At 39.1% G+C, this 18629-nt stretch overlaps 1 protein-coding gene and 1 pseudogene across 1 annotated transcript; both read right to left on the bottom strand.

Annotated features, from left to right (window-relative positions):
- Positions 1 to 789: 789 nt before the first annotated feature.
- LOC135519508 (zona pellucida-like domain-containing protein 1) lies at positions 790 to 1939 on the bottom strand (annotated as a pseudogene).
- Positions 1940 to 13118: 11179 nt separating this feature from the next.
- LOC135521128 (zona pellucida-like domain-containing protein 1) lies at positions 13119 to 14255 on the bottom strand. The gene has a single exon (XM_064947063.1). It carries the CDS (start codon positions 14253 to 14255, stop codon positions 13119 to 13121), a length of 1137 nt encoding a protein of 378 aa, XP_064803135.1.
- Positions 14256 to 18629: the final 4374 nt, after the last annotated feature.

The following is an 18629-nucleotide window of genomic DNA, read 5'->3' as shown; positions in this document are numbered from 1 at the left end:
TTGATTCTTGAAGATAAAACTTAGAAATGCCTTTAGTTCAACTGCCATACCCCACCAGAACCACAATATAAGTTTGTGTTACTCCAATGCTTGTGAACAATGCAAACGTAAACAAACACTACAGCCTCGAAACATGGAAACAACTAGAATTGTGATATCATGGATGGTCAATCTTTGCATCCATAGCTCTATGAATTTTAGTGGTTACGTTTCAACCAGGCCCATCCCTCAGATTTTTAACAAAAACGGAGGAGGGGTGTACTCTTTGATAGTGTTTCAACTGCAGATTCTAGCTTTAAAGCTGATGTCTCAATCTTTACTTAACAGAAATGTGTCAATGAATACACTGTAATTCTGGACGCAGGCGATGTTGATAAAGATGTGGTGGTGGTAATGTTTTATTAGCATAAAGCAATAAGACACATTTAAAACATAATACCCAAAGGTTTATTTTCAAATGTGTTCTTTTTTGTGACAAACAGATACATTTCATTTCAGTATGATCAATTTAGTAGAATGGTTCTCTGTTAAAAAATGATAATTGTACATGCTCCTCCATTCTCAAGCTCTTATCAAGGGATTAAAGCACCAGGGTTACACTACCTGCCTGTGACTTGGTACTCATGCTAAGCCTTTAATAGTCTCTTCACGTAAACTTTCTAAAGACGCATTTTTCATTCTTTAGTAACAACAAGATCTTGCTATTGCCAAATGTAAATAAATGTGAAAAAGTTATGATAAGCTGAGATCAGTCCTCTTGCGCAGTAGTGAGACCAGCAGGTGGACACACTATTTAAAGGGACAGTGGTTCAGTCTCCTGTAGAAAATGGCTGCCATAATAATAATAATGATGCAGGCAAAGGCCAGGATACACACTGCCACCCCAAGACCTGTAGAAGTGTCTGAGTTCTTGCTGGCAGTCTGCTGTTCTTTTAATGCCACAATGCTCTCTGCTCTGATGGTGATAGGAGGGGAACTGATGGTTTTGGACTCTGTTGCTGCATCTTCGGTAGCAGGAACAACATCCCTTCTCCTCCTGCTGTTACATTGCATGAACGTACTGCAGGTGCTCTTCTCACAAAGACGGGTGATGCAGTGGAGGAAGTAGGTGGACTTCATCTCATTCTGCTGCTTCATGAAGCGGGAAGGCCGGGAAGGAGAAGCGGAAGCGTTGACTTTTTCCATTCTCATGGATGACGGTTAGTAGGTCAGTGTTGTAAGGGACAAACAGGTTGAAGAAAGTGGAGTTAGTGGGTAGAGGAGAAATGGAGGCGTAGCATCGGTCCAGGAGCACATTGTACTGGGAGGTCAGGTTGGTGGCCTTGACTTGGGCAAAGACTTCAGTCCTCAAGTCAAGACCCTGTTCTGGAATGACCAAGGGTAAAGTGAAATTGACATCACTGAAGAGATTCATGCTCAAAGTGCTGATGAAACTACCATTGTTGTCCTTCACTGCAATGGAGGATGCTGACACATCAATTAGGGTGTTGTTGATCAGGTACTCTAGGGGATAGGCACAGGAGTAATAATACTTCAACTCAGTGTTGTAAGTGACTGTCCCTGTGGTGGGATCATATGATCGGACCACACCGCTGATGTTGACTGTCTGGATGTTGGAGAAGTCAGAAAATATCCCTGTGCCTGGAGCGCTGGTTGTCCTGAAGAGGCTGCCACAAGAATTGGTCGTGTTGAGGGTTAATTCAAACCTCAAGACAGGTGGAGTCACATTTCTATCCACGGTTCCCTTGCAGGCTGGGTCATTCATGATGTTGTTGAGGATAAGCAGGGACTCGTTGTAACCAGTGTAAATGGCAGGGCAGATGAGGATAGCCAGACCAATAGATTTGGTGCCGCAAGTTACTGAGATATCAGTGTATGCTGGGCGTCTTAAATTCAACCCACAGTCACTTAATTGTAGTTGACTGCTCTTTGCGACCATCATTGCCAAAAAAAAAAGCTGAGAAGATGCATTTTTGCATTCCTTGCAGTGTTCATATCTTGACTGGGACATTAAAATGTGTCCTTTGTTGGCTTGTTTCCAGCTTTTTGATTCTATTGAGATGTATGGAGTTGCTTTTATAGCCAGGTCTCCTTCTCGGGATTGGACAGAAACAAGGTCAATGTTGCTCGGCCTATTCAAACATTTCCATTGTGTTGAGGGTGCCATGCACCATACCTAAAGGCAATTCATGAAACCCAACACACCTTTTAGTTCAGAAATGAAGCAGAGACAATGGCATGTTTCTTTTGTGAATGTTCTTAAAAAATAGATTCCCTTGGCCTGCTAATATGATGTTTCAAGGAGTAAGTGTTGAATCCTTTGAAAACGCAACCTTTGACGGCCTCATTTTGACTCCCAACAATACCCTGTTGGCCTTTCACATGACTCAAATGTGGTCATAAGAGAGCACACCATGGCCCAGAATATCATTCAACTATAATTATGATTTGACAAAGGAAAGGTCAACTGCTTTGTTTGTAAGGTAATTTACAGTTATTATTGTCTTGACTCTGAGCCCAAGACTTAACTCGCATGTGAAAGCTAAGCAAAGGTCAATAGAAGCAATGGGGGCAACCTTTTGGGCCCCCCCAAAAAATAATCCCAGTGGAACGTATGTTCTCTAGGCCTACTTTCCATCACTGTTCTAATGACCTTCTGTTTACAAAATGCCCAACCCATCCTCTGGTTATAGAACCATGTTTTGTTATGCTGTGTTACAGAAGTAGAACTTTGTGTGATTTTAAAATGTGCATTATAAATAATAAAAACTGGGGTGTGCAAAGCCTTTGATAGAAAATCAAATGTTGTACAGTAGATACAGCAGATCCCCCTAATTGTATGGGACACTTTTAAATGTGCCGTTAGGGGTCATGCAATTCAAAGAATCCATATTAAGAAAGGAAATAGAGAGACTAACAGTACAGATAGATAGCAATAAAAACAGTACCATAGAGCCACAGAATATGTTAAAGGAAAAACAAAAACAAATGGAGGAACTTCTTCAAGAAAGATCAAGTGTAATATATTATTAAAAAATTAATCAAACTGGATGGAATATTGGGAAAAATGCACTTTTCAATCTTAGAAAGTGTTAATTAAACAACTCAAAATATATTTTTGATTTTAGATTCTTTAAAGTAGCCACCCTTTGCCTTGATGACAGCTTTGCACACTCTTGGCATTCTCTCAACCAGCTTCACCTGGAATGCTTTTCCAGTCTTTAAGGAGATCCCACATATGAATTGGGTTGAAGTTGGGTGACTATGGAGGTCAGGTCATCTGATGCATCACTCATCACTCTCCTTCTTGGTCAAATAGCTCTTACATGGCCTGGAGGTGTGTTGGTCATTGTCCTGTTGAAAAACAAATGATAGTTCCACGAAGTGCAAACCAGACGGGATGGCGTATTGCTGCAGATTTCTGTGGCAGCTATGCTTGTTAAGAGTGCCTTGAATTCTAAATAAATCACTGATAGTGTCACCAGCAAAGCACCCCCACACCATCACACCTCCTCCTCCATGCATCATGGTGGGAACCACACATGCAGAGCTCATCCGTTCATCTACTCTACGTCTCACAAAGACAATGTGGTTGGAACCAAAAATCTCAAATTTGAACTCAAGCTAAAGGACAGATTCAAATCAAATCCAATTTGATTGGTTAGCAGATGTTAATGTGATTGTAGCGAAATGCTTGTGCTTCTAGTTCCGACAACGCAGTAATAACCAACGAGTAATCTCATCTAACTATTTCACAACTACCTTATACACACAAGTGTAAAGGGATGAAGAATATGTACATAAAGATATATGAATGAGTGATGGTACAGAACGGCATAGGCAAGATGTAGTAGATGGTATCGAGTACAGTATATACATATGAGATGAGTAATGTCGGGTATGTAAACATTTTATAATGTTATATAATGTATACTGTAAACATTATGCTCAAGTTTTTTGGCCCAAGCAAGTCTCTTCTTCTTATTGGTGTCCTTTAGTAGTGGTTTATTTGCAGCAATTCGACCATGAAGGCCTGATTCATGCAGTCTCATCTGAGCTGTTGAGATGTGTCTTTTACTTGAACTCTATGAAGCATTTATTTGGGCAGCAATTTCTGAGTCTGGTAACTCTTATGAACTTATCCTCTGCAACAAAGGTAACTCTGGGTCTTCCTTTCCTGTGGCGGTCCTCATGAGAGCTAGTTTCATCATAGCGCTTGAGGGTTTTTGCGGCTGCACTTGAAGAAACATTCAAAGTTCTTGATATGTTCTGTATTGACTGACCTTCATGTCTAGAAGTAATGATGGATTGTCATTTGTCTTAGCTTATTTGAGCTGTTCTTACCATAATATGAACTATCTTCTGTATACCACCCCTACCTTGTCACAACACAACTGGTTGGCTCAAGCACATTAAGAAGGAAAGAAATTCCACAAAAGAACTTTTAACAAGGCACACCTGTTAATTAATTGAAATGCAAGAAGCTGGTTGAGGAAATGTCAAGAGTCAGCAAAGCTGTCATCAAAGCAAAGCGTGGCCACTTTGAAGAATATCAAATATATATTGATTTGTTTAACGCTTTTTTGGTTACTACATGATTCCATATGTGTTGTTTCATAGTTTTGACATCTTCACTATTATTCTACAATGTAGAAAATAGTAAAAATAAAGAAAAACCTTGGAATGGGTAGGTGTATACAAACTTTTGACTGGTACTGTATATTATATATTTGGAATCAAGCCAATCAATTAACAAGATAATAATATTCTTATCAAAAATAATATTTAATTTACAATTCGTGGATACTATGAGATTAGAAAAGTTCAGAATTGATGTAAGACGTCACAGCACAGTTGAAAAATATATGGCACAAGAAAATCAAGAAAGGGTGGTCCAAGGGACGGGCTACGGAGATAGGTGGGATGGGTTACGGAGATCGGTGGGATGGGCTGAGACAGAGTGACTGAGGGCTGGGATTTAAAGATCATGATCTGTAATAGTTAGGACCAAAAACACATACATCATGTATTCTGGATATGTCTGAGTACCATTTTATGTTTTTAATTTAATTTTACTAGGCAAGTCAGTTAAGAACAAATTCTTATTTTCAATGACAGCCTAGGAACAGTGGGTTAACTGCCTGTTCAGGGGCAGAATGACAGATTTGTACCTTGTCAGCTCAGGGATTTGAACTTGCAACCTTTTGATTACTAGTTCAACGCTCTAACCACTAGGCTACCCTGCTGCCACCAATGTATCATGTAATACTGTGTATACTGTGTACCATGTATGTGAAATGTATTAGTAATGTACATGTAGCAAAATACCTGTAAAAAACAAAAATGTTAAACAAAGTTACTTTTATCCCCCGAATAGAAGGGATGGGCCAATAATACAAAAAACATTATGAACATCTCTTCTTTCCAGGACATAGACTGACCAGGTGAATCCAGCTGAAAACTCTGATCCCTTTATTAATGTCACTTGTTAAATGCACTTCAGTATAGAGTTTTAAACCATTTTTATTTCACCTTTATTTAACCAGGTAGGCCAGTTGAGACCAAGTTCTCATTTACAACTGCGACCTGGCCAAGATAAAGCAAAGCAGTGCGACAAAAACAACAACAACATAGAGTTACACATAAACAAACGTACAGTCAAAAACACAATAGAACAATCTATGTACAGTGTGTGCAAATGTAGAAGAGTAGGGAGGTATATGGGATTAAATAGGCCACAGAAGCGAAATAATTACAATTTAGCATTCACACTGGAGTGATAGATGTGCAGATGATGATGTGCAAGTAGAGATACTTGGGTACAAAAGAGCAAGAAGATAAATAACAATATGGCGATGAGGTAGTTGGGTGTTCTATTTACAGATTGGCTGTGTACAGGTACAGTGATCGGTAAGCTGCTCTGACAGTTGATGAAGGGGAGCGGGTTAAAGAAGGATTTTTAAGCCTTGAAACAATTGAGACATGGATTGTGTTTGTGTGCCATTCAGAGGATGAATGTGCAAGACAAAAGATTTAAGTGCCCTTGAATGAGGTGGTTTGTGTCAAGAACTGCAACGCTGCTGGGTTTTTCACACTCAACAATTTCCTGTGTGTATCAAGAATGGACCACCACCCAAAAGACATCCAACCAACTTGACACAACCAAGGGAAGCATTGGAGTCGACATGGGCCAGCATCCCTGTGGAACGCTTTCAACACCTTGTTGTCCAAGCCCTGGTGAATTGAGGCTGGTCTGAGGGCAAAACAGGGGTTGCAACACAATAGTAGGAGGGTGTTTTTAATTTTTTGTACATTTTGAATGTATATACAGTGCCTTCGGAAATAATTAATTCAAGTATTGGGGCGGCAGGTAGCCTAGTGGTTAGAGTGTTGGGCCAATAACCAAGAGGTTGCTGGATTGAATCCCCAAGCTGAAAAGGTACTGTAGTTCTGCCCATGAACAAGGCAGTTGTCCCACTGTTTCCAGGTAGGCTGTCATTGTAAATAAGAATTTATTCTTAACTGACTCGCCTTGTGAAATCAAATTAATCAGACCCCTTGACATTTTCCATGTTTTGTTACATTACAGCCTTATTCTAAAATTGATTAAATTGTTTTTTTCCCTCATAAATATACACACACAAGACCCCATAATGACAAAGCAAAAACGTTTTTTCTTTTTTTTGAAATTGTTGCTAATTTATTAAAAATAAACTGAAAAATCACATTTACGTAAGCATTCAGACCCCTTACTCAGAACTTTGTTGAAGCACATTTGGCAGCAATTTCAGCATCAATTATTCTTGAGTATGACGCTACAAGCTTGGCTCACCAGTATTTGAGGAGTTTCTCCCTTTCTTCTCTGCAGATCCTCTCAAGTGCTGTGAGGTTGGATGGAGAGCGTCGGTGCACAGCTATTTTCAGAGATATTCGATCGGGTTCAAGTCCAGGTTCTGTCTGGGCCACTCAAGGACATTCAGAGACTTGTCCTGAAGCCACTCCTGCATTGTCTTGGCTGTGTACTTAGGGTCGTTGTCCTGTTAGAAGATTAACTTTCACCCAAGTCTGAGATCCTGAGCACCTTGGAGCAGGTTTTCATCAAGGATCTCTCTGTACTTTGCTCCGTTCATCTTTGCCTCGATCCTGACGAGTCTCTCACTCCCTGACGCTAAACAAAATGCCCACAGCATGATGCTGCCTCCGCCATGCTTCACTGTAGGGATGGTATCTGGTTTCCTCCAGATGTGATCTTGGTTTCATCAGAGCAGAGAATCTTGTTTCTCATGGTCTGAGAGCCTTTAGGTGCCTTTTGGCAAACTCCAAGTGGGCTGTTATACGCCTTTTACAGAGGAGTGGCTTCTGTCTGGCCACTCTACCATAAAGGCCTGATTGGGGCTGCAGAGATGGTTGTCCTTCTGAAAGGTTCTCCCATCTCCACAGAGGAACTCTAGAGATCTGTCAGAGTGACCATCAGGTTCTTGATCACCTCCCTGACAAAGGTCCTTCTCCCCGGATTGCTCAGTTTGGCTGTTCGGCCAGCTCTAGGAAGAGTCTTGGTGGTTACAAACTTCTTCCATATAAGAATGATGGACGCCACTGTGTTCTTGGGGACCTTCAATGCTAAATAATTTTTTGGTACCCTTCCCCAGATCTGTGCCTCGACACAATCCTGTCTTGGTGCTCTACGGACAATTCCTTTGTCCTCATGGCTTGGTTTTTGCTCTGGCATGCACTGTCAACTGTGGGACATTATATAGACAGGTGTGTGCCTTTCCATATCATGTCCAATCAATTGAATTTACCACAAGTGAACTCCAATCAAGTTGTAGAAACATTTTTAGGATGATCAATGGAAACAGGATGCACCTGAGCTCAATTTATAGTCTCATTGCAAAGGGTCTGAATATTTATGTAAATAAGGTATTTCTGTTTTTTATTTATAGTAAGTTTGCAAACATTTCTCCAAAAAATGTTTAGCTTCATCATTATGGAGTATTGTGTAGATTGCTGGGGAATAAAAAAAATCTATTTTAGAATAAGGCTGTAATATAACAAAATGTGGAAAAAGTCTAGGGGTCTGAATACTTTCCCAAGGCACCGTATATTATCATTGACCTTTTTGTTTGATAGTTGTTACTTGTATTCTAAATTCTGATGTAATTTATACTGGATAGTTGTTTGTGTGCTGGTTATTGGTTAGGGGTCCTTTGTAAAAATAGATTTCCATCTCCATGGGACTACTGTACATGGATGAATAAAGATAAACATGTTGTCTGAGATGTAGTTATGTAAGACCCGATAAATAATACTTGAAACGTCCTCAAGGTTACAGTTAGTAATTGTTAGGGTATCATCTAGGACTGAAACTATTAAAAGCGCTCCTTGATTACCTTGATATGGAAAATTGTATAGATTAGATGTGTCAGCTTTCCGTAGGCCATTGTTTTTCTCCATTTCTGAAGACTCAGGGTGTGTTGGTTTCATCAATATCCCTAGTGGCACCATCTACACAATGGAATTGTTTCAATACACAGAGCGGCTTTGACCTTGTTTATGTCTAATCCCAAGAAGCCCTGTCTGTAAAAGTATGTCTCTACATCCCAATAGAATTGAAAAGCAGGACACATTTTAGTGTCTCAGTCAAGATATGAACACAGCAAGGAATGCGAAAATGCATCTCCTTAGCGTTTTTCTTTAGGCCATGATGGTCGCAAAGAGCAGTCAACTAGAACAAGTGTTGTTCTTTTGATGCAGAGAGCATTGTGGCATTGTGGCACAGCAGACTGCCAGCAACAACCGACACTTCTTCATGTCGCAGTGTGTATCCTGGCCTTCGCCTGCATCATCGTCATTATTACGGCAGCCGTCTCCATCTGGAGACTCGACCGTTAAAGTACCACTCACAGAAGCCTGGGCGACATCATTCCTTTAAATAGAGACTCAACCATTAAAGCACCACTCACAAAAGCCCGGGCGACACCGTTCCTTTAAATAGAGAGTTAGCTCGTTTCAATACTCTGGTGGACTGGTCTTCTTTTTTGTTTTTCTTCTTTCATTTGATTTACCGTTGGCCAGAGAGAGATTCACGTTAAGTAGTTTTAGGAATAGAAAACAAAAGGAAAGTAACAGGAACATTGTTATATGTAGGATTGTAATGTAGGATAACAACAATGCTTCAACATATCTTGAGAATATGTAACACATAAAAACATACAATGTTTAAAACATTTTCCTCCCATCAAACTAAACTGATAACCCTGAATTGTGTCACAACATTTGAACAATTGAAATTGAACTCACTGTACCTTTCAATGTATTATTTTTGTAATTTATTGTTCTTTGTCTTACTAATTTATGTAAAAAAAAAAAAACACCAGCAGATCTATATTGAAATGACCTGTATTGTGAATTTGTTTTCATTAGCACATTCATAAACGTAGGACAAACGCCCTTTAAATGTCCAATGAAGCTGTTTTTATCTGAAAATCATAATTTCTGGGTCACAATTATGTACCTTACTGTGATTGTTTTCAATTAAAATTGTATCCTCATTTTTATGGATATATACAAAGAAATGTCAATATAAAAACAGGTCAAACTAAATTAAATGTAGCTACTGTGCTGTTTGTTATTCTAGCTGTATAGTTTGACGTGACTGTGTTAGCCGTGGTTGGCTAGCTAGCCAAGAGCGTTGCCAGCCAGCATGGCAATGGGACGTTTGGAACGAACGACTGGGTCACGTCCACAGATATAGAGCAAAAAGACTTCACGACTGGGTCTCATCTCTGGCAACCTCACCGATTGAATGAACGGACTTTCCTCAACCAATCAAAATCATGAATCAGCATCATTTTTATGGATATATACAAATAAATGTCAATAGAAAAACAGGTCAAATGCTGTCTTACCATCCTCAGTTTTAAGTGACTGCGTTTGCTGGGTAACGTTAGTTGACTAGCTCCCAAGAACAGTGTCCTGACGAGAGAGCACGTTTTCTATTCCAGGCAAACGCAAATGCAGATGCTTTGCTGTTATTCTAGCTGCACTGTTTGACCTGACTATGTAAGCCAGCAAGGCAACTGAACATTTAGAATGAACAACTGGTCCATAGACATAGAACAAAAACACGTAAATGACTGGGTCGCGTCTCTAGCAACCTAACCGATAGAATGAACGGCCAGCAGGCTTGGCTAGCAACCATAGATGTGTCAGGACTAGACCTATATTTTAGTTAAGGGATGAAATAGTAGCCTATGAATACATTTATTAAAAATAACGTTTTTTATTTCATTAGTAACGTCCTCATACCTATGAGCGCAGCACAGCCGTGCTAAAAAAAGTAGTTTAGCATGCCCTCTCTTGTACAACTACTTTATTAACTAATTTCCGTCTGGTGATGTCACCAGGCAGGCCAAAAGTCCATCCCACCAAAACAGGCAGAAATATCAGGCGATCTTTTCAAACGGCTCTCATACCAAAAAGGCTTTATCATAATTTTCACAATTTCATAGTATTATTCCCACCTCGTGTGGAAATACATATACACACAGGATTATCTACTTTTTGACTGCACTGGGCCTTTAAATTCAGTAAAACATTTAAAAGTCAGAAAGATAACTATACTTAAGACTTGGGGAAATGTTTGCCTGACATGTAATACTTCACTTATCCAACACATTTAGTTCAATGTGAGTTTAATTAAAATAGTGTTGTGTGAACTAATACTTACCCTTAGCTTTGCAAAAACTTTAAATATTGTGTTGCAAGAGCTGATAGACATATTTCCAATTAATAGATTAATCAATTAATGGATAAGGGCGTCTGCTAAATTTATTAGTCTTATGCATTTGACTAGCTTTGGCAGTTAGTTGATTGATCTCTTGGGATTGTTGTACCAGTTTATGTAGTCTGTAATTAATCACATTAAAGTTGCTCATACACACTATTAGATCCAAATCTTGGATCCTGAATTACAAAAGCCATAAAATATATACTTTTTTTGTATACTCTAAATGTGTAATGTTTTTGTGGATTAGTTATTCATTTCACACATCATAATCATATTTATATGGTTACACATTCCCACACAAACACACCTGAAACAACTTGTAACAAATGTAATGTATTTGTATTTATTAAGCATCACCATTAGCTGCTGCCTCGGCAGCTAAATCTCGCCGCCATTCGATTCTGGAGCAGTGGAAACACGTTTTTGGAGTGATCAATCTGGCAGTCTGACGTAAAATCTGGGTTTGGTGGATGCCAGGAGAACACTACCTGCCCCAATGCATAGTGCCATCTGTAAAGCTTGGTTCGGTATAATGGTCTGGGGCTCTTTTTCATGTTTCGGGATAGGCCCCTTAGTTCCTGTGAAGGTAAATCTTGACGCTAGAGCATACAATGACATTCTAGATGATTCAGTGTTTCCAACTTTGTGGCAACAGTTTGGGGAAGGCCCTTTCCTGTTTCAGCATGACAATTCCCCCATGCAAAAAGTGAGATCCATACAGAAATGGTTTGTTGAGATCGGTGTGGAAGAACGTGACTGGCCTCCATAGAGCTCAACCCCAACCCCACCTTTGGGATGAATTGGAATGCCGACTGCGAGCCAGGCATAATCGACCAGTCATTTTATAGTTATTGTGAGCATATAACAGTAAACACATGCATTTAGATATATTAGAATATTCATAATTTGACACACAAATTTATCATATTTTATTAATATTTGATATCAGTCCTCATCTAACTAGGCTTGTCCTTCATTATAAGCAACTGAAGCAGACATAATGTTCATTAATGTATATATTTTTTTATTATTTAAAAAGTCTAGGGAAATTCTAATACAAAATGAGTTTACCCTAATTGGGCAACTCAACTGGCTTGTTGAGATGTTTGTGATGCATTATCTAGCAAATTATAGCACCCACCGTGTCTAGTCTGCTCTTGTGATCTTTCCCAGTGTTGCTAATACTCACATTGTGCCTACTTCTGTGGTGATTTAAGGACAATGCAGTCACTTATAATATTTTCTGCAGTACAGTACAGTACATGTGGGTAAGTGAATACACAAATGAATACATGTAGTTTGTTGCCCTGAATGTATTATGGTGGTGTTAGAAGTGGGCTATAGGGCCTTAAATTTGGGATGTATTGTCTATGCTAAACAATACAGATGTCTGATGGATATTTACTTTAAACTATGTATATCATTTGAATTAATACATAAAATACCAATTGTGAGCAAGATGACCTCTGTTATGTTATGAGTGTGGACATATTGTGGATTGACATGAAAAATTATGTCTTAATGTTAAATTCATAGGAATGCGGTAGTGAATACAAATTCCGGACTCAGGCCATTTTGATAGAGATCGGCAGGTGGCAATATTTTTATTAGGATAAAGAAGTTAGATCAATTGAATAAATAACAAAAACAATACTTTGAAGGGTACTGTTAGTTCACTTTAGAAATACTCCACACAAAGTCTGTTCTCTGAATACATTTTAACATTTTGTGACAGACAATTAATTTCAGGATTATACTTTTCTGAGATGGCATTGTTCTAAAATCATTAAAACACCTTGTTCTCCAGATCTTATCAATGGATTTATGCATTCTGTTATCCTATCTACATACTACTATTTTGTCTCTTTAATTATAAAGCGCATGTATGCATTTGCAAAACTTAAGCACTAATAAACGAGCTATGCATGGGATAAACTGTCAGTCCCTTCACATCAATTTTTCCAAAATATACATTTTCTCTAAATGTTTTAAGTACACTGTAAAAAAAAATCCTGATGTTTTTGCTAGTTACCTGTAAATTACTGTAAAATATGGTACAGTAAATTCAAAGGAAACTTTGGTTTATAAGTACATTACTGTAAACTGACTGCCAGTAAGTTACTATAAAAACAACAGGATTTATTTACAGTGTATGTACACAAAATAATTGCTGATGTCTGGCAGATTATTCTAAAGTATATCTACAAAACAAAGTTTCTGCTCTTGGCCAAAAGTAAACCAATCTGAATAAGTCAGTCCTCTACCGGAGTTGTGAGACAAGCAGACAGAAGCACTACTGTGAGCTGGTGCAAGCAGAGCAGTCTCCCCTTTAATGGTTGAGCCTCTTGTAGAAGACCGCTGCTATCACAATGGCGATGATGCAGGCGAAGGCCAGGAAGCCCACTGTCACCGCAAGACCTGAAGTGGAGTTAGAGTTGTTGCTGCCCATGAGTTGTTCTTTTGAAGCTACAATGCTCTCTGCTTTAGTGGTAATGGGAGGGGAGGTGAGGGTTTTGTACTCTGTCACTCCAACTTCGGGAGCAGGAACAGCACTCCTTCTCCTCCTTTTGTTACATTGCATGAAGGTACTGCAGGTGCTCTTCTCACAGAGACGGGTGATGCAGTGGAGGAAGTAGGTAGAAACGGTCTCATTCTGCTGTTCGATGAAGCGGAAGGCTGGGAAGGAGAAGCGGGCATTATGACTATTCCCGTTCTCATGCATGGTGGTCATCTGCTCCTTGTTGCAAGGGACAAACAGGTTGAAGAAAGTGGAGTTAGTGGGTAGAGGAGAAATGGAGGCGTAGCATCGGTCCAGGAGCACATTGTACTGGGAGGTCAGGTTGGTGGCCTTGACTTGCGCATAGACTTTGGTTCTCAGCTCAAGACCCAGTTTCGGAATGACCATGGGAGTAGTGTAGTTGACATCACTGAAGAGTTCAAGTCTCAAAGTGCTGATGAAACTACCATTGTTGTCCTTCACTGCAATGGAGGATGCTGACACATCAATTAGGGTGTTGTTGATCAGGTACTCTAGGGGATAGGCACAGGAGTAATAATACTTCAACTCAGTGTTGTAAGTGACTGTCCCTGTGGTGGGATCATATGATCGGACCACACCGCTGATGTTGACTGTCTGGATGTTGGAGAAGTCAGAAAATATCCCTGTGCCTGGAGCGCTGGTTGTCCTGAAGAGGCTGCCACAAGAATTGGTCGTGTTGAGGGTTAATTCAAACCTCAAGACAGGTGGAGTCACATTTCTATCCACGGTTCCCTTGCAGGCTGGGTCATTCATGATGTTGTTGAGGATAAGCAGGGACTCGTTGTAACCAGTGTAAATGGCAGGGCAGATGAGGATAGCCAGACCAATAGATTTGGTGCCGCAAGTTACTGAGATATCAGTGTATGCTGGGCGTCTTAAATTCAACCCACAGTCACTTAATTGTAGTTGACTGCTCTTTGCGACCATCATTGCCAAAACAAAAAAGCTGAGAAGCTGCATTTTTGCGTTCCTTGCTGTGTTCATATCTTGACTGGGACATTAAAATGTGTCCTTTGCTGTTTGTCTTCTGCTTTTTGATTCTATTGAGATGTATGGAGTTGCTTTTATAGCCATGCAGGGTTTCTTGGGATTGGACAGAAACAAGGTCAAAGCCACTCCGTGTATTGAAATAATTGCATTGTTTTGATGGTTACACCTACCTTGTGGCAATTCATGAAACACAAGACACCTTAAGTCTTCAGAAATGAAACAGACAATGGCCTAGTTCCTTTGTGGCATTGCTTTAACAGATAGGTTCCCTTGACATGCTAATATGATATTTCATGAAGTAAGCAACGAAACTCAAACAATACTTTGATGGCCAAATTTGTTTTTGTCTCAACAATACCCTTCTAACCTTTACATTCTTATGACGCTAATGTGCTCATACAGTACGAGATCACAATGCACTGACCTACAGGATTATTTCATCAATGTTCATGTACAGTGCCTTCAGAACCAGGTCAGCTGGTCTAATTACACTACCATTTTGGAGGAGAGAAAATTGTAAAGAATGAAACAAATGACTACTCAATTAATACGGCCTCATGAGAGAACACACTGACTCATGTGTGTGCACATGGGACTGGCTCTCTTTATAAGCCTTGTTTCTTTTGTTTAAAGTGCGGCCTCCCAGGGGAGCAGGTGAAAGGGAAGCTGACATTTTGTTTTGAAGCTGCGGCAGAGCCTTTCTGGAAGCCTTGGTTTTGCTATTAGAAGTATTACTTAGATTAAACGATGACTTGCGTTAAGGTTATAATAATTTACCTACAATTAAAACAGTTTTTGCTTGATGGAATTGTTGTTTGACTTTTGTAATTGCTTTGTGTTGTTGCATCCATACATTTTTTTGTGCTGAACCAACTCTAACTTCATTTACTGAAACATTAATTGTGAGTAAAATCAAATAAACTGGGAATTGGGACTACAGATGTAAGATAATCATTTGATCACTATTTTATTGCAGAGACAGTAAAATTAGGTAGTCCTATGTTTTCTGAGAGGGTAGTTACAGTGCATTCAGAAAGTATTCATACCCCTTGACTTATTCCACATTTTTTTGTGTCACAGCCTAAATTCAAATGTAGTAAATATATTTTATTTCCACCTATCTACACACAATACCCCATAATGACAAAGTGAAAATATGTTTTTTGAAATGTTTGCTAATTTATTGAAAATGAAATACAGAAATATTTCAAAGTATTCACACCCCTGAGTCAATACATATTATAATCACATTTGGCAGTGATTACAGCTGTAAGTCTTTCTGGGTAAGTCTCTAAGAGTTTGCACACCTGGATATTACAATATTTGCATATTATTCTTTAAAAATATCTTCAAACTCTATCAAGTTGTTTGTTGATCATTTCTAGACAGCCATTTTCAGGTCTTGCCATTTCAAGATGATTTAAGTCCAAATGTAACGAGGCCACTCAGAAACATTCAATGTCATCTTGGTAAGCCTTGTGTTTAAGGTTATTGTTCTGCTGAAAGATGAATTTTTCTCCCAGTTTCTGTTGGAAAGCAGACTAAACCAGGTTTTCCTCTAGCATTTTGCCAATGTTTAGCTCTATTCTGTTTCTTTTTATCTTAAAAAAACTCCCTAGTCCTTGCTGATGACAAGCATACCCATAACATGATGCAGCCATCACTATGCTTGAAAATATGAAGAGTGGTACTCAGTGATGTCTTGTGTTGTGTTGGATTTGCCCCAAACATTAAGCTTTGTTTTCAGGACATAAAGTTAATTTCTTTGTCACATTTTTTTGCAGTTTTACTTTAGTGCCTTATTGCAAACATTCTGTATGTTTTGGAATATTTGTATTCTATACAAGCTTCCTTATTTTCACTCTGTCATTTAGGTTAGTATTGTGACATAACTACAATGTTGTTCATCCTTCCTCAGTTTTCTCCTATCACAGCCATTTAACCCTGTAACGGTTTAAAAGTCACCATTGGCCTCGTGAAATTCCTGAGCGGTTTCCTTCCTCTCCGGCAACTGAGTTAAGAAGGACGCCTGTATCTTTGTAATGACTGGGTGTATTGATACACCATCCAAAGTGTAATTAATAACCACCATACACAAAGCGATATTCAGTGTCTGCTTTTTTATCCAAGAGGTGCCCTTCTTTGCTCACCATTGGAAAACCGCCCTGGTCTTTGTGATTTGATCTGTGTTTGAAATTCACTGCTTGACTGAGGAACCTTACATATAATTGTATGTGTGGGGTACAGATATGAGGTAGTCATTCAAAAATCATGTTAAACACTGTTATTGGGCACAGAGTGAGTCCATGCAAATTATTATGTGACTTGTTAAGCATATTTTTTTACTCCTGAACTTGCCATAACAAAGGGGTTGAATACATTTCAGCTTTTCATGTTTTATTCATTAGTGAACATTTCTAAAAATGTCATTCCACTTTGACAGTATGGGGTATAGTGTGTAGGCCAGTGACACAAAATCTCAATTTAAACCATTTAAAATTCAGGCAGTAACACAACAAAATTAGCTAAATGTGAAGGGGTGTGAATACTTCCTGAAGGCTCTATATGTTACTTTGACATTAAACAGAAGGAAAAGTATTAACTTCTCTTGGGATTCATTCATGCTTTTTATTCAATGTATTTCCTTAATGTTACCACAACCTGGTCCTAGTAACATGAACACACTATCACCCTTCTCCCCTGTCCGAGATGGAACATGAGTAGGGGTCATTGAAACTGAAGAACCCCTTTCTGCAGCGAGGTGGGAGAAAAGAAGATACTCTAACCTAGAGCCACTTACTGTACAATATGTGAAAGTCCATTCAGCTAAGACTACCACCTACAATATAAGATATTTTTGCAAGTAAATTCTTCATCAAAAGTAGCTGCTATCGGCAAAACAATTAAACGTTGGAAGTTTGTGTGCACACGTCACCTTGGGTCGTTTGTTCTTCTTTGTGTTATATCATATCAAAATCAGTTCAGACTCTTTGTTGTTGTTACTGTAGCTGTGCCAGCCGCTAGCTAACAGAGGTTCAGACTGACTGGTGAGAGGTAATGCCAAATGCCCTCTGGCTTTTACAAATTGATATGCTTTGTCAGGCCTGTGGAATTAAAGGCTTACTCTCACTTTCTCCCCCAAGCCAGAACAGGTTCCTTATCGTCTCTAAACCCCAGACTCTGACTCGGCTCACTAAGATGTATCTTTGTCCGCCCAAAGAGGTTTATCTCTTTGCTGTTAAGATAAATCATTGACTGCTTAATTATTTTGCCAGTTATCTGTCTTGAAAGGCTTTTCAGGAGAGTATCAGTTCACAAACCCCAGTGGTGTTCACATTGTGTGGGAATTCAACACTGTTCTTCAATTCAAATGACTTACAGTTGGCTCTAATCTGGTCAGTCTGAATAACTACATTGGTCAGATGTGTTAATATTCTAGGAATAAAGGGCTACCACAGCTAATGATAATGAAATTGAATATGTTGCTTTTATTGATAAGGTGGAGGGAGTAATTACATTTTTATAGCAAATTAAGAATTACATTTGGCTTGTTGCTCCATGTTTGTTTTAGCTTTCTGGTAGGTATTATCCACATGAAAGAGTATAATGTTTTGGTCAACCATTGTTGTTGCGGCTTTATTCGGAGGTTGTATAAAAGGTGATGATACTTTGCATTGTAACATTATCTTCCTGGAGACAGGTAAGACAAAGATTGATACTTACCATAAAAGGGATCATAGAATAGGCTTTACTGATCTACACAATATCACATATCCTAGACAACTGAAACTGGCACAATATGTAATATGATAGCAGTCATCTTGAACTACATGTACAGTGCCTTCAGAAAGTATACACCCCTTGACTGAGGATGGATCACAACATTGTAGTTACTTTACACAATACTGTGTACCTACAGTATTATGTGCCTGTGCAGAATACAAATATTCCTAAACATGCATCCTGTTTGCAACAAGTGTCACGATCGTCGTATTGAGGAGACCAAAGAGCAGCGTGGTGTGAATGCATGATTTAATGAAAGACGGAAAAACACGAATACACTAAAACAAACAAACAAACAAACTAACAAACTAACAAGACGACTGTGACTGCTATCGTGACTGCTATCGTGACTGCTATCGTGACTGCTATCGTGACTGCTATCGTGACTGCTATCGTGACTGCTATCGTGACCGCTATCGTGACTGCTATCGTGTCTGCTATCGTGACTGCTATCGAAACACTATGCTAACATGCAACATAACATAGACAATAACCCATGAACCACAATACAAAACAGGCTACCTAAAT

Source organism: Oncorhynchus masou, chromosome 29 (genome assembly GCF_036934945.1).
Source record: "Oncorhynchus masou masou isolate Uvic2021 chromosome 29, UVic_Omas_1.1, whole genome shotgun sequence".
In the NCBI taxonomy this organism is placed as follows: Eukaryota; Metazoa; Chordata; class Actinopteri; order Salmoniformes; family Salmonidae; genus Oncorhynchus; species Oncorhynchus masou.
This window is presented reverse-complemented; position numbering and strand designations above follow the sequence as displayed.